Here is a 14,087-nt window from a genome sequence, read left to right on the forward strand (position 1 = left end):
CAATGTAGGCCAACCTGGGGGTTTTGTGATTACAGGGTTAGAGAATAGGTTTATAAACTGAATAAGGCTCTTAATTATCTGAAGCAATCACCAAGGACTTGGTATGAAGAAATCAATTCTTATTTGCTCAATTGTGGTTTTCATAGAAGTCCAAATGAAGCAACACTCTATATCAAATTCAAAGATGCAAAATCACTCACTTTTTTAATTCATGTAGATGACATTGTGTATACAGGAAGCAGCAATGAACGAATTGCTGAATTCAAAGAAGAACGATGAGAAAGTTTGAGACTGATCTTAGCTTGTTATATTATTTTCTTCGCATGAGAATTGTGCAATCTGAGCATGTCATCTTCATAAATAAAAAGAAATATGCTCTAGCCTTATTAGAGAAGTTTGGATTAAAAGATTGCAAGCATATAAGTATACCTCTGGTTGTGTCAATGATGAATCGATAAAGTTGCCTCCTCCTAGTCGTAAGATCACAAGATGAATTTTCCAATTTAGAATTCTTAATGGTATACTCTGATTCTATGGCGGAATTCATTCACGAAAATGAAGGTTAACATTTCAATTTTTTGTATACATCTTTGTCTACTGATAATTGTCAACTCTCTGGCTGCTGGAAGGTGTTGTTGAATATGAAGCTTGCATCACCGGAACTTATACTTTATGATTCATATCAGTTTAAGTTGGGGATTGTTTGGGAAATGGATTTTCTTAAACATAGGATATTTAGGCTAAATATCCAAAATGGTCCCTGAAATTTGCATAATCAATAGAAATGGTCTCTGACATTCAAAATCAAAAGAAATGGTCTCTGAGATTGTCTACCATCCATGATTTTGGTCTTTCCGTTAAAAACTCTTTGGACAATTTTAAAAGCTTTGTAACTCAATCGATTCTTAACCAAATTCGACCCATAATATATCAAAATGAAGATAATTAAGAAAGTGTAGAACAATATTGTACCTATTTGGAAGCCCATGTTGGAGATGGCCGGAAAATAGCCTGAAATGTGACTGGTTTGCAAGAAAACTGGAAAACTCGCCGAAAACTGGGTAAACTTTAAACCTTCATAAATTCTTCAATACTCAATGAAATCGAGTGATTCAAGAACGAAAATCATACTTCTCGATGAGACGAAGATAATGGTACCTTTCTCGATGGATAACTCACCTTGGTTTGGCCGAAAAATAGCTTGAAAGTGGCTAATTGGGCTTCCAAATAGGTATAATCTTGTTCTACACTTTCCTATCTTCATTTTGATATATTATAGGTCAAATTTGGTTAAGAATCAATTGAGTTATGAAGCTTTGAAATTTCCCCAAAGAGTTTTTAACGGAAGGACCAAAATGATGGTGGACAATTTCAGGGACCATTTCTATTGATTTTGAATCTCAGTGACCATTTCTATTGATAATGCAAATCTCCGAGACAATTTTGGATATTTAACCGGATATTTATCAAGTATGTTAGCAGCACAAATTACCGACGCCACGACGGACCAGTCTGCTCTGGTTGCTCTCAAATCCCATATCACCAATGATCCACAAAACATCTTGACAACCAACTGGTCCGCCACTACCTCCGTTTGCAGTTGGGTTGGCGTTACTTGCAACCTACGCCACCATAGAGTCATGACCTTGAACCTCTCTTTCATGAGTATCACCGGAACCATTCCACCAAATCTAGGAATCCTTTCATTTCTTGTTAGGTGGAGCCTCAGAAATAACAGTTTCCACGGTACCTTGCCTCATGAATTGACCCGTTTACGCCGACTGAAGTTGATTATCTTTACAAACAACAACTTTACGGGAAATATTCCACCATGGTTTGGGTCCTTATCCAAACTTCAAGCCTTCAGTTTAGATGGCAACCAGTTTTCAGGTTCTACACCCACTGCTGTCTGTAACTTATCTGCACTGCAACTAATTATAATGGATTTGAGGGCAAATCAGCTGTCAGGTAATACCTAGCTAGCTTAACAACCATCAAGAATTAATTTGGGAAAAATTAGGATCTAGTATCCCTAGTCACTAATGTTTATAGACTCAAATCTTATTGGTTTTCAGTTTTTTTTTTAATTTTTTTTTTTTATCAAAGTCTCTTGACTAGTTGACTTTGTACACCTCAGCATTTTACTAATAACATAGTTCCATGTCATCTTTTTTATTTTTTTACAACAAATTTTAATTTATAATTTCTCCCACATTATCATGTTCAAAAGGTTGAATAACATTTGTAGCTGAAAATCTCAAAATTCTCTCACTCAAATTTATGTTTATATTCAAATTCAACATTATTATACGGAATATGTATCCTCAAATTTAAATTTTGCCAAAATTTGTTCAAACTTATTTTTTCTCCATGACCATTTTATTGCAAAATCATAACAAATGACCCTATGAACGTAATTTTAATTTTATTGGGTACAGTCTCTTCCCTTGTTCCTTAATCCATGTACCCAACTTTTATTCTATACTACCATTGCAACTTTTTCTTCTAAATTGTTTTATACCTATTTATAACTTTTTCCTGTAAGATTTATATAGTATGTGCCCTTATCTAATTTGGTCTTATGGTTTGCTTCCATTTTTCTATCCCTGAATCATTTTTTGACATTAAGAATTTATATGGGTACAATGTTTTTTTGTTTTTGTTTTTGTCACATATGTGTTTTAATATTTGAAATTGTATACGGGTATATTCTTTTGAATTACTATAATTGTACATTGGTACATTCTTATGGGAACGTGCATTTATCTTTTATCATGACATTTTTTTTCTTATTAATTTACAACTACTATAAAAAAATAAACACGCAATCGCAATCCGCTAGAACAATGTGCTCTGCTTCGAATCACTTAACCCTGTAATTTTTTTTATTTCTTTAAATAATATTTTAAACTATATTAATTTATGTACAAATTCACTTAACTTATATTTGCTGCTGTGAGGTTAAGCTCACCCACTTCCTTTAACGTAGGTAGTATTGTTTGTTATAAAAAAATAAAAATAAAAAAATAAAAAAAAATAAAAACTCATATTCTCGTAATTCAGAACAGATTAAAGATTGTCCGAAAAAATATTGACATATATTGAAAAAAATAGAAATTTACTCCATTCAGATTCAGCCTTACATACTAGATAATTCACATTTTTCTGCTCTAGGGTTCACCCACCAATCTACAACATCAACAAATTTTCCACGCTCAAATCCACACTCAACAAAAGGGACTCACGACAAGTCTTCAATTCTTCTCATACTCTCACTCACTTTCCGGGAACAAAGTTTGTGGCATAGTTCCAGGCATTGTTGGCGACTGGGTCCGCAAGGTGGTCGGCAAGGTTCTCCAATGGTCCCTTACCGGTGACAATGGCCTGGACAAAGAATCCAAACATGGAGAACATGGCCAACCTTCCATTCTTGAGCTCCTTCACCTTGAGCTCAGCAAAGGCTTCTGGATCGTCGGCAAGGCCCAATGGGTCGAAGCTTCCGCCGGGGTAAAGTGGGTCGGTCACCTCTCCGAGGGGACCACCGGCAATTCTGTATCCCTCAACTGCGCCCATCAACACCACTTGGGTAGCCCAGATGGCCAAGATGCTCTGTGCATGGACCAAGCTAGGGTTTCCCAAGTAGTCGAGACCGCCCTCGCTGAAGATCTGGGCTCCGGCCTTGAACCACACGGCTTCGCCGAACTTGACACCATTGCGGGACAAGAGCTCTGGGAAAACGCATCCAAGAGCTCCGAGCATGGCCCATCTGGAGTGGATCACTTCGAGCTCACGGTTCTTGGCGAAGGTCTCTGGGTCAGCTGAGAGTCCGGCGGTGTCCCAGCCGTAGTCACCGGGGAACTCACCGGTGAGGTAGCTTGGGGGCTCGCCGGAGAATGGCCCCAAGTACTTGACTCTGTCAGGGCCGTACCATGGGCTGTCAGTGACTTTTTTGGTAGCAGTTTTCCTCATGGACACTCTTCCGTTTCCGAAAAGCTCGGTGGCTCCCGGGGAAAGTTGCACGGCTTTGCCGGCGAAGGTTGGCGAAGAGAGAGCCATGGAAGCAGCCATTGCAAAACAAATGTGATACTAGTAGAATGATAAACCAGTTAAAGAAAGAGAGGATGATGGGTGGTTGTGATTGGCTTCATGGCTTAAATAGGACAGTGCCCTTATCCTAGAAAATCAATAACTTTACTCTCATTGGTATTGGCATTCTGAAGTTCGATTTTTCTTGTCTAGTTGGCACCCTCTACCACCATTAGTACCAACAGTCGCTAGATTATACAGTTTGTCCTGGTGTTTGAAAAATCTCGGACAATAATGCATGGGTACCACTATTTTGTCCAATCGGACAATGCCACTTGTCCAATTGGATAGGCTTTCTGTGCTCGGAGATAGTAGAGGATTTCCTCTGTAGGACCAAACCCTAATTCTACCATGCAACTGTACACCTCCGTATTTCCAAATTCTGGACCTCTCAGAACATTGCTGCATTGCTAGCCATGAAGAATGAATGAAGTCACTTATAATTCTAAACAAATTGTATGTTTCTTATTTACAACGCAACAGTTGTCCAGACTTGAGAGATTTTTTAACAAACTCATCAATGCAACAGTTGTCTAGACTTGAGAGATTTTTTTTAAGAGTGTACTTGAAGATTACTATGGACCCTACAAAATCGTACGAAACTTTCACAACAAAACGATATTCTGAACTATTAATTTACGAGAATGAGAATGCTAACTTAGTACAAGAAGACCGATCAGACACACTGTCTTGGCCAATTGACTTAACTCACAAAGTAAGTTTTTACTTTGAAATCATGATTCCTGTTTAACAAAAGGCAATATAAAAAATAGTAAATGCTATTTAGCAATGAATCTAATTTGGATGTTGACAAACTCAATCCATATATGCAGAAGCATCCTATTCTTCAACATTTGTTACTATAATCACATAATGCATGTATTAACTTCGTGCAAACTAACATGTATGCTTCTGATCTTAGTTTTAGGAAGAGATATTTTTTGGGTCGGATAAGATTGAAGAGGTCAAACCAAATTTCTTGCATCCAAATTATAATCCGGTTCACGTGAAAGTAAGTTTGAGATGTGGACCAAGATCATCCGATATTTTCACAAAGATTTTTTCTTCTCCTTCTGCAGAGATATTTTCCTCACACGCCCTCTGCCTACCACTCGATTGTTCTTTTAACTTTTTTCTGAAGGGTGAAAATTTTACTTCCTAATTACCATATCAATTAACCCTAACATTCGACCGTTGAGAAGGCACTGTCACGACTCCTGTAGGTTGTAACACTCCAACCGATAGAATGCACCCAACGTCCCCAGCTTGTAGATTTTTTCAAGATTGTTTTAGAGAGAGAGAGAGCTTCCGATATTCTGGTGGCTGAGAGTAATCATGGTGAGCCCACATTGGTTATAGGTCAGGGAAATGAATCTGAGGACGTGGTGGATTAGAGAGACTGACACGTAGGCAAACAAAAACAGAGGAAAAATCTTGGCAGTCCAATGAGATTAAAGCTTTAGATAACATAAGATAAGTGGCCTTGATATCTTGCCACTATAAGTACGTACCAAATCGGCCACCATCAATCACTACTCTCATACTTGAACTGTCAATCAAACCTCAATCCTTTCTTTCAACCATGGCTGCTTCCACAATGGCTCTGTCTTCCCCAACCTTCGCCGGCAAAGCCGTGCAACTTTCCCCGGGAGCCACCGAGCTTTTCGGAAATGGAAGAGTCTCCATGAGGAAAACTGCTACCAAACAAGTCTCCTCTGGCAGCCCATGGTACGGCCCTGATAGAGTCAAGTACTTGGGGCCATTCTCCGGCGAGCCCCCAAGCTACCTTACCGGCGAGTTCCCCGGTGACTACGGCTGGGACACCGCCGGACTCTCAGCTGACCCAGAGACCTTCGCCAAGAACCGTGAGCTCGAAGTGATCCACTCCAGATGGGCCATGCTCGGAGCTCTTGGATGTGTTTTCCCAGAGCTCTTGTCCCGCAACGGTGTCAAGTTCGGCGAAGCCGTGTGGTTCAAGGCCGGAGCCCAGATCTTCAGCGAGGGCGGTCTCGACTACTTGGGAAACCCTAGCTTGGTCCATGCACAGAGCATCTTGGCCATCTGGGCTACCCAAGTGGTGTTGATGGGCGCAGTTGAGGGATACAGAATTGCCGGCGGACCCCTCGGAGAGGTGACCGACCCTATTTACCCCGGAGGAAGCTTCGACCCGTTGGGCCTTGCCGATGACCCAGAAGCCTTTGCTGAGCTCAAGGTGAAGGAGCTCAAGAATGGAAGGTTGGCCATGTTCTCCATGTTTGGATTCTTTGTCCAGGCCATCGTCACCGGAAAGGGACCATTGGAGAACCTTGCCGACCACCTTGCCGACCCGGTCGCCAACAATGCTTGGAACTATGCCACAAACTTTGTTCCTGGAAAGTGAGAGCTCCGAATTGTTTTGTACTATTGTTTGTAGTGTTGTCGATGATGTAAATTTGGTACCGAGTGATGGACAACAATTAATTTGAACTATTTCGATCTTTTCGTTTTTGAACAATATCTTAATTGGTCGAAATTCGTACCAGAAAACTTTGAAATATTGCCTGCTAGGGCAAAGCAAAACTGAACTCAGAAATGCAAGGGGAAGATATGAACTATGAGATTACATTGTTCAGATTCACCTAAAACCTTTCCTTCAAAAGACCTCGCTGCAATTTAAGCGAACCACGACTCAATCTACCCCTTTAATAGCAATCATTTCTTCGACCTCTACAACGTGTGGCAATTGTATTTGATCCACAATTTCTAACACAGGCTAGCTTAGACATATAGAGGAGGATGGCAACGATTTGATTTGGGAACGGAAATGTCATATCCATCCTCATAACCACAAAAATTAACCATCCCTACTCCCTAGGTAATAGGAAGATCCAAATAAAATAGCTCCGAGTCTACGAGCAATGCGAGCTCAGATACTCTGCTTTGAAGAAGAAAATGATTCAATAATTAGAAGAATAAACATGATTTTGAATTTTTATTTGCATCATATCTCTTGTATATTTTGCGTAGAGATACTTATGTATTCAATTAATGTGCCCGAAAGGTATACGAGTTTCGTAATTAAATTAAGAACCTAGTAATTAGTATACTACTTAACGGGTTTTATGAACAAATAAATGGAGATCGAATGTAAAAGAATGAACATTTGGTCGAAGGCACATCGATTCTTAAAACCACCTCTGTCGCTTCGAGCATTTAATTTAACATTTGCAGAACTTGAAAACATTCAATCTCAAGCTTCTGGTGTGCTTGCTGGTCAGATAACTTTCGTTCAAAACATGCATCCATATATGGACCTTACCAGTCCGAGCTCCAACTTGCCAGAGACGAAGCCACATTTGTTTCGCTAAATAAAGCACGGACGCGCCTGGCTTATATAGCAAGGTATCATAAAGCTTTAAGCGTGAGCGACAGCCCTTGCTCTGGCCAGAGACTTGGAGTAGAGTTCTTCGTACTGTGATGCAGAAGTATCCCAACTGAAATCTATAGTCATGACCTTCTGAACAAGCTGCTGCCAATTATCCGGCTTATTCATGTAGAGGGCGAATGCACGTCCCAAGGCCCCGTTGAATCCCTGTTGGCGTTTCCAAGTCAGGATACGGTAAATATTAGACAAGAAAAACTAGAATAACATATTTACTGGAGTGGAGAAAAATCACGATACGAGGCAAGGATCTACTATCAAATTCCTAGCCTTGAGCACGAATGCCTGATCAAAAACGAAAAAAAGGGAAAGCAAAGGAAAGAAGAATGTATATGGATGGGCTTTACCTGTTCGTTAGGAGTCAAGAATGAATATCCATTTCGAAACTGAAGAGGTACAGTATCGTCATCAACATCGAAAACACTGCACATTAAGTATTTTAGGAGTTTAAGGTTCGTCTAGAAGGAATAACCTAAATCGCTAGTAGAATCGATAAAATAGGTCAGGCAGTGGATGCTCACCTATCATTTAGACCACCAGTTTTTCTTACAATGGGTATAGAACCGTATCTCATGGCTATCATCTGCCCAAGAAAAAGCACAAGTTAATCCAGCGTGATGTAGCGAGTAATGTGCTGAAGTTTTGCGCAGGAAAGAGAACAGACTTTACCTGTGTAAGTCCACAAGGCTCAAAGATAGACGGGATGATGAACATATCAGAAGCAGCAAAAATGGCATGGGAAAGAGAATCGTCGTACTTCAATATCAAACGAATATGATCATGATTCTCAAAATGGCTTGCAAGACCCTCAAATTCGCTCTACAATAGCAAACAACACAACAAAAAACCTTTCAGTTATAGATTAGATCATCAGATAATGAAGAGCAAAGCTAGCCACTACTAAGTATTCACATCTACCATACGGGAAAATCCAGCGTATTTATAACTTCATTAAATTTGAAACATTTATATCCATTTGTTAATTAAATAAGCATGACAAACAAACTTTGAAGAACAAGATATTAAATTGGACTTTTCTATCGCATTGGACTTGAACTCAAAATCTTAGCAATATATTGGATTAGAGAATAGGTATTATGTTTGATACTGCTTTCAACTTAGTGATACATTAATATGGTTAGAGACAACAGAGATACATTCCCTGCTTGAGCATAAACTAACAGCGTAATTTTCTAACAGTAACGAACATAGCCAGGATATAATATCAAAACGGAAGATAGAGCAGTGCCTGAATATGATGCACTGGGCTAGAACCCAGAAGTACAAACTGTCCTCCGAGCTCCAATGTTCGATATATTGCATGTCTGATAAGATGTACACCTTTCTGTGGCACCAATCTTGTTATGCAGCCCACCTATTAAAGGATTGATCAAACAATTTCAACTAAGAATTCACTCATCTGGCTTACCGAAAATAGAATAATGATGCTATTTTATAGAGTTCCAGATATGATTCTAACTGCAGAGAAAATTTAACAGAAAAAGAAATTACCAATGGCCTCTTGACATCTGCCGAAGAAAGCCCCAGAGTTCTTCTTAAAGCTTCCTTATTTTCTGCTTTCCCCTGACGATCATTAGCACTGTACTGTACTTTGAGATACGCATCAGTGGCAGGATTCCATGCATCAGCATCAATACCATTTAGAACTCCATTGAACTTCTTAGAATGAAAATTTAGTGTTGAATGGAGACCGTGTCCTCCCTGTGATCGTAAATAAACAACTATTTTTTTACAAACGGAAGTTCAAGAATTCGAAAAATTGGCTAACAACACAAGACTTTTCACCCATAGCATCTTAAACAATTTCAAGGCTGTCTGCCGTAAAGTTATTTTGACGGTCACAAAAGTCCAAAACAGAGAGTATGATGTATTTTTACATGAGTAGGGAAGAGATATATTGTTCTCTTTTCTCATCTGTGAAGTGTACTAATGCCCAAAAACAGAATAAAAGTGGGATGTTGAGTATCCGACATGAAGAACCTTTTGGTTAGGAGCCACATAATTTACCAGAGGTCCAACAACTGATGACTTCTATATCAAAGCTCTCATAGAAAAGTACAATTTTGAGAATTTTTCTTTCATCTGAAGAGGCCAACATCATCTCAACACAAATCCACAAACAAAATCATATGCTTAGATGTTGATATTTCTAACGTGTGTGGAATCTGGATTACTATGTATACAAGAGAGACAGATTTACACAATTTATGACGGAAACATACATTTGGTTAAAATAGTTAGATTCTCCAAAATCAAATGTTAAAAGGAAACAATGCCTATAGGCTGGGACGGGGCAAGAAATTTGAATTTGAATCTGATATCTATAGGCAATTGTTAGTATGACTATGAGCAAAAGCCATACCTCAGCAGTCAGCACCTCTTGCGCATAGGTGGGAGATACTGTTGTCACGATATTAGAGAATACAACTGCACCCTTAAAGAGAAAAGCACAAAAATGATAATGGAATCAGGAAAGCTTTTGCCAATTCCCGGAATGCTGGTAATAAATGAATCAGCAATTGCTATACCTTAACAGCATTGATCCTATCATGTGCTGAGTTGTCCTGCATTCTATCTGGTCTATTTAGCTGGTGGACATCAAGACCACAAGATGCCAATTCTGAAGCAGGTGCAGTCCCTTGGTATTCAAAGTTGTGGCATGTAAAACATATTCTAGCTGAGTTCAATCCCTTTGGAGCATATAGGTCCCAGTAAAGTGGAGCCTAAGAACAGCAACAAGTTAGTCGAGAGAGAGAGAGAGAGAGAGAGAGCATGGTAAAGGAAAATGAAGGTTTAATGGTCCATACAACAAAAGCTGTCTGCCAATCATGGCAGTGAATTATGTCTGGTTGCTTGCCAGATTGAAGAAGCAACTCAAGGGCTGCACGACTGAAAAAGGAAAATCGCTTGAAATCATCATGTTCCCCATAAAACTGTCCTCTCCAGAAAAACTTATCAGGATGCAGAGGCTCAATAAAATAAACAGGAAGACCTGCATAATCAACACCAGAGTGAGCATCCAAGACTACAGTGAAAATCCAAGACAATAGTATGTCATGCAAACGAAACTTTCAATGAACAAACCTTCAACAGTGCCCACCCAGACTTTATTTTTGAATAGTCGACCGTCAAAGTATGACTCTAACACCAGATCTAGGGCCTGCATGTTAAAGTGTAATGAAACTCGAGTAGAAAATACATCTTTTCTAAAATTAATTAACTATTCAGCATACCCTTAGGTCAGGAACACGATCGTACTGCATGCAGTCATATTTGGGAAGAACAATTTCCACAAGGTGTCCCTTCTTCTGCAGTGCTTTACCAAGACCAGCCACAACATCCCCCAAACCACCAACCTGTAAAATTAACTAGTTATGTTGATGGTATGTTTATCAAAACAATACGGAAGATCTGTGAGATGTCCCTATACATTTAGACATGAATATTAAACAGTGTTTAACAAATTCCTGAATCTGAACTACTGTAATAAAAGTAATTGTAGCTTGACAAGTAAGAAACCCTGCTCAATTATCTTAATAGAATAAAGCAAAAAAAGATAAAAATTTATAGAGGCAAGCTGAACTCACCTTAGCAACCGGTGCCATCTCTGCTGCAATATGAATGACATGCAATCCTGGACTAAAAAATCAACAAACTCGCAGATTAAATAGAAGCTTAAATACAAAAATCAACAAACTAGCAATATGAACGACATGCAATCCTGCATTCTTCTAATACTAGAAAGTTCATACCTTGTTCGTGATGATATCAGTTTGAGAAATGTAGACACAGCATCATGCTCGTTCTTTTCCTTGCAGACCATGTATGAGTCACGAATTCGTCTCTCTCTCTTCCAAACCATTTCTCTCAACACCTGGGCGTCATCAATTGATATTTTGTTCTCAAACAACCAACCATCGATCATAAGCAATAAACGACTCCAAAATTCCCATGGCATATCATCCACAGGTTCATCAACTGCCCTTCTCTTGCTTTCTTCTTTTAGAGTATTTAGTGTATCTTGAAATTCCTCCACAGATTCTTGATATAATTGAACATAAGAATGTATCTCTTCGTCAGATCTTTGAAGCCGGTCCTCCATAAGTTTTATTTTCTTTTGCATCAGCTCATTGTATCGTTGCATATTTTCTGATGACTCTCTATAGACATTAGCTGTTTCAATAGATTCTTCTAATTTATCAACTTTCTTTTGAATCTCTTGGTTCTGCTGTAAAACTACAATAGCTTGATCTGCCTGTTTGGTTGACTTATCTAGCAGTAGCTGCAAATTCTCCACCTTCTCCCATAATCCTTTGCATTCAACTTTAAGATTGGATAGTTTGGATACATCTTCCTGAGAAACTGACAATTTCGATTCCAACTCTTTCAACGCAGACTCTAAAGTCGACCGTTGATTTTCCAGCATTACCACCCGTTCATCCGTATTCTTCACAAAGCTAAGCTCCTCCCCGAGTGCTTCTACATCATTCTTGAGGGATTGATTTTCCAATCTCAATGCATTCAGATTGGCAACAAGAGCATTGATGCTAGTTCTGTATGGTAGAGGAGCTTCTTCATTAAACAGCTGGTCTTCATTCTCAAAAATCTCCACCTGACCTCTTTCAACACCACGGTCACCATTGAGATTCAGTTCATTCTGCATCTTATCTAACTGGTTTTCCAAAAGTTCCACCTTTATTTTTTCCTGGGCAGCTACTCTAATCCGCGCATCGGTCTCTGCCAATCTCATCTCCAAAGCATTCATCTGTCCTTGCAATGCCTCCTTCTCACCGAGAATCTTGTCAAGGTTTTCAAGCGCATTTACCCGCGCCCGGTTGAGAAGATGGATATCTAAGGCCACAAAAGAGATATACATGTTTCACAATTCTAATAAATGAGGAATAAACAGTAAGGCCTGTTTGAAACTGCTTATAGGATGCTAAAAGCACTTTTGGCCATGTTTGAAAGAAAACTTGGAAACACTTGTACATTTCTCTCTCAAAAAAAAAAAAAAAAAAAAAAGCACTTACGCATAAGTCAAGTGCTTTCTTATCATAAAAGTGGTTTCTTAAGTGCTATCCAAAAAGCACTAGAATTTCTGATAGAAAATTTTAAGTTTTCAAATAAAGATGCTAGAAGTGCTTATGCGCGAAAGTGCTTCTTACAAAAGCAGTCCCAAACGGACCATAAATATAATTGAAGCCAAATGAACAGGGCAGAGTAATAACCTACTTTTCTCTGCATTTCTAATCATGCCAACCAAATCCTGAGTATTATACGCCTGTAAAGCGAACAAGCAATCAAACTCATAACAATCATTTAACAATTAACACTGACTCTTGAGTTTTGATAAGCAAAGATGAAGAGTTACCGAAGGATTTGCTTGATCAGACGGAGTTAAAGTTGTCGAAATCGAATCGTTTCCATTGGCAGTGGGAGCTTCGTCATCAGATACGCTTTCAATGGGGACGATGACGCCCGCCGAAGAAGCACCGTCAGATTCAGAGTCATCGTCGCCATTGAACCGGAAATCTGTACTCGTCGAAGGCTGTTCGACCGAGCCTTTCTTCCTCAGTCTCTGCCTCTTATTCACGCAATTGCAACTTCAAAAGTCGAAATTGAATCAAAATTATCATCAATCACTCGATCAAGCAGATTGAAGTTTGAGAATTTGATCGATAAACGATTTCAGAGAGAAGAGAGAGAGAGAAAGAGAGAGAGAGAGTGAGGAGGGGGAAGGTACCTGAGATTACGGTGCCGGAGCTTGCAGGAAGAAGCAGGAGAGCAGTGAAACGAAAAGCGAGCGTTTGAATATGAGCGGTGGCGGGAGGTGGAGTTGGAGCCGGTAATGCTGAGCCCCTGGGTGACGAACCAGGTCGTTAGTCTGACCGCCATTGATGATCTCAAGCTTTCTCTCTCCCGTTTCGGTGAAGAGGGAGAAGAAGTGGTTTCTTTGGCACAACGACTAACAGTCGTTTTATCGTACGACTCGGGGGCGAGCATCAGCAGAGGAAGTCTCCCGTCCAAGGAAAGTAATCGAATATTCTAACTTTTTTATTTTTCTATTTTTTATTAATCATTCTGTTGGAATTAATAAAAATAAAAATTGGATTAGCAAGCGTACGTGGATTCTATTTTTTATTAATCATATTATTTATATTTAATTTTAAATAAAATTATTTAAAATAATTTTTATCTACATATATACGATGAGACACGATTTAAATTTTTTTGAGATTTTCAAAAAAGAAATCCTCATTTAGGAGGGTGAGGTGTAGAGTGCAGATGGAAACCGAGGTGAGTGAGTCACCTTATCTAAATCGAACGGTGATGGGGGTGTGGGCCAAGGTCCATATCAGGTGGGCCCTTCCACAAAAATTTCTTATGATAAAAACCTACCATGAAATTTGGAAGTTGGATGATTGAAAGCGAATAATTTGGAAGGGGAATTATTATTAGCAGTTTAAAAATACCATTCTACATTTCTTATAAATGTATTTTTCTTTTTAATTATAGAAAGTTTGGAGTGCCAAATGAGATTTTTGAAATGCTAATAACA

At 39.1% G+C, this 14,087-nt stretch overlaps 3 protein-coding genes across 3 annotated transcripts; 1 reads left to right on the forward strand and 2 right to left on the reverse strand.

Annotated features, from left to right (window-relative positions):
* Positions 1–3,097: 3,097 nt before the first annotated feature.
* LOC137729231 (chlorophyll a-b binding protein of LHCII type I, chloroplastic-like) lies at positions 3,098–4,162 on the reverse strand. The gene has a single exon (XM_068468094.1). The coding sequence runs from the start codon at positions 4,066–4,068 to the stop codon at positions 3,277–3,279; it is 792 nt and encodes a 263-aa protein (XP_068324195.1). The 5' UTR covers positions 4,069–4,162; the 3' UTR covers positions 3,098–3,276.
* A 1,444-nt stretch (positions 4,163–5,606) lies between these two features.
* On the forward strand, positions 5,607–6,574 carry LOC137729232 (chlorophyll a-b binding protein 3, chloroplastic). The gene has a single exon (XM_068468095.1). It carries the CDS (start codon positions 5,669–5,671, stop codon positions 6,464–6,466), a length of 798 nt encoding a protein of 265 aa, XP_068324196.1. The 5' UTR covers positions 5,607–5,668; the 3' UTR covers positions 6,467–6,574.
* Positions 6,575–7,029: 455 nt separating this feature from the next.
* Positions 7,030–13,474, reverse strand: LOC137729233 (probable starch synthase 4, chloroplastic/amyloplastic). Its single transcript, XM_068468096.1, has 16 exons — positions 13,272–13,474; positions 12,900–13,131; positions 12,761–12,809; positions 11,281–12,379; positions 11,116–11,167; positions 10,762–10,884; positions 10,613–10,688; positions 10,336–10,520; positions 10,057–10,251; positions 9,891–9,962; positions 9,020–9,229; positions 8,757–8,882; positions 8,177–8,326; positions 8,029–8,090; positions 7,855–7,930; positions 7,030–7,657 (listed from the first exon to the last, which is right to left on the reverse strand). Exons 1-16 carry the CDS (start codon positions 13,421–13,423, stop codon positions 7,481–7,483), a joined length of 3,036 nt encoding a protein of 1,011 aa, XP_068324197.1. The 5' UTR covers positions 13,424–13,474; the 3' UTR covers positions 7,030–7,480.
* Positions 13,475–14,087: the final 613 nt, after the last annotated feature.

The sequence above is a fragment of the Pyrus communis genome, chromosome 3, assembly GCF_963583255.1.
Source record: "Pyrus communis chromosome 3, drPyrComm1.1, whole genome shotgun sequence".
In the NCBI taxonomy this organism is placed as follows: domain Eukaryota; kingdom Viridiplantae; phylum Streptophyta; class Magnoliopsida; order Rosales; family Rosaceae; genus Pyrus; species Pyrus communis.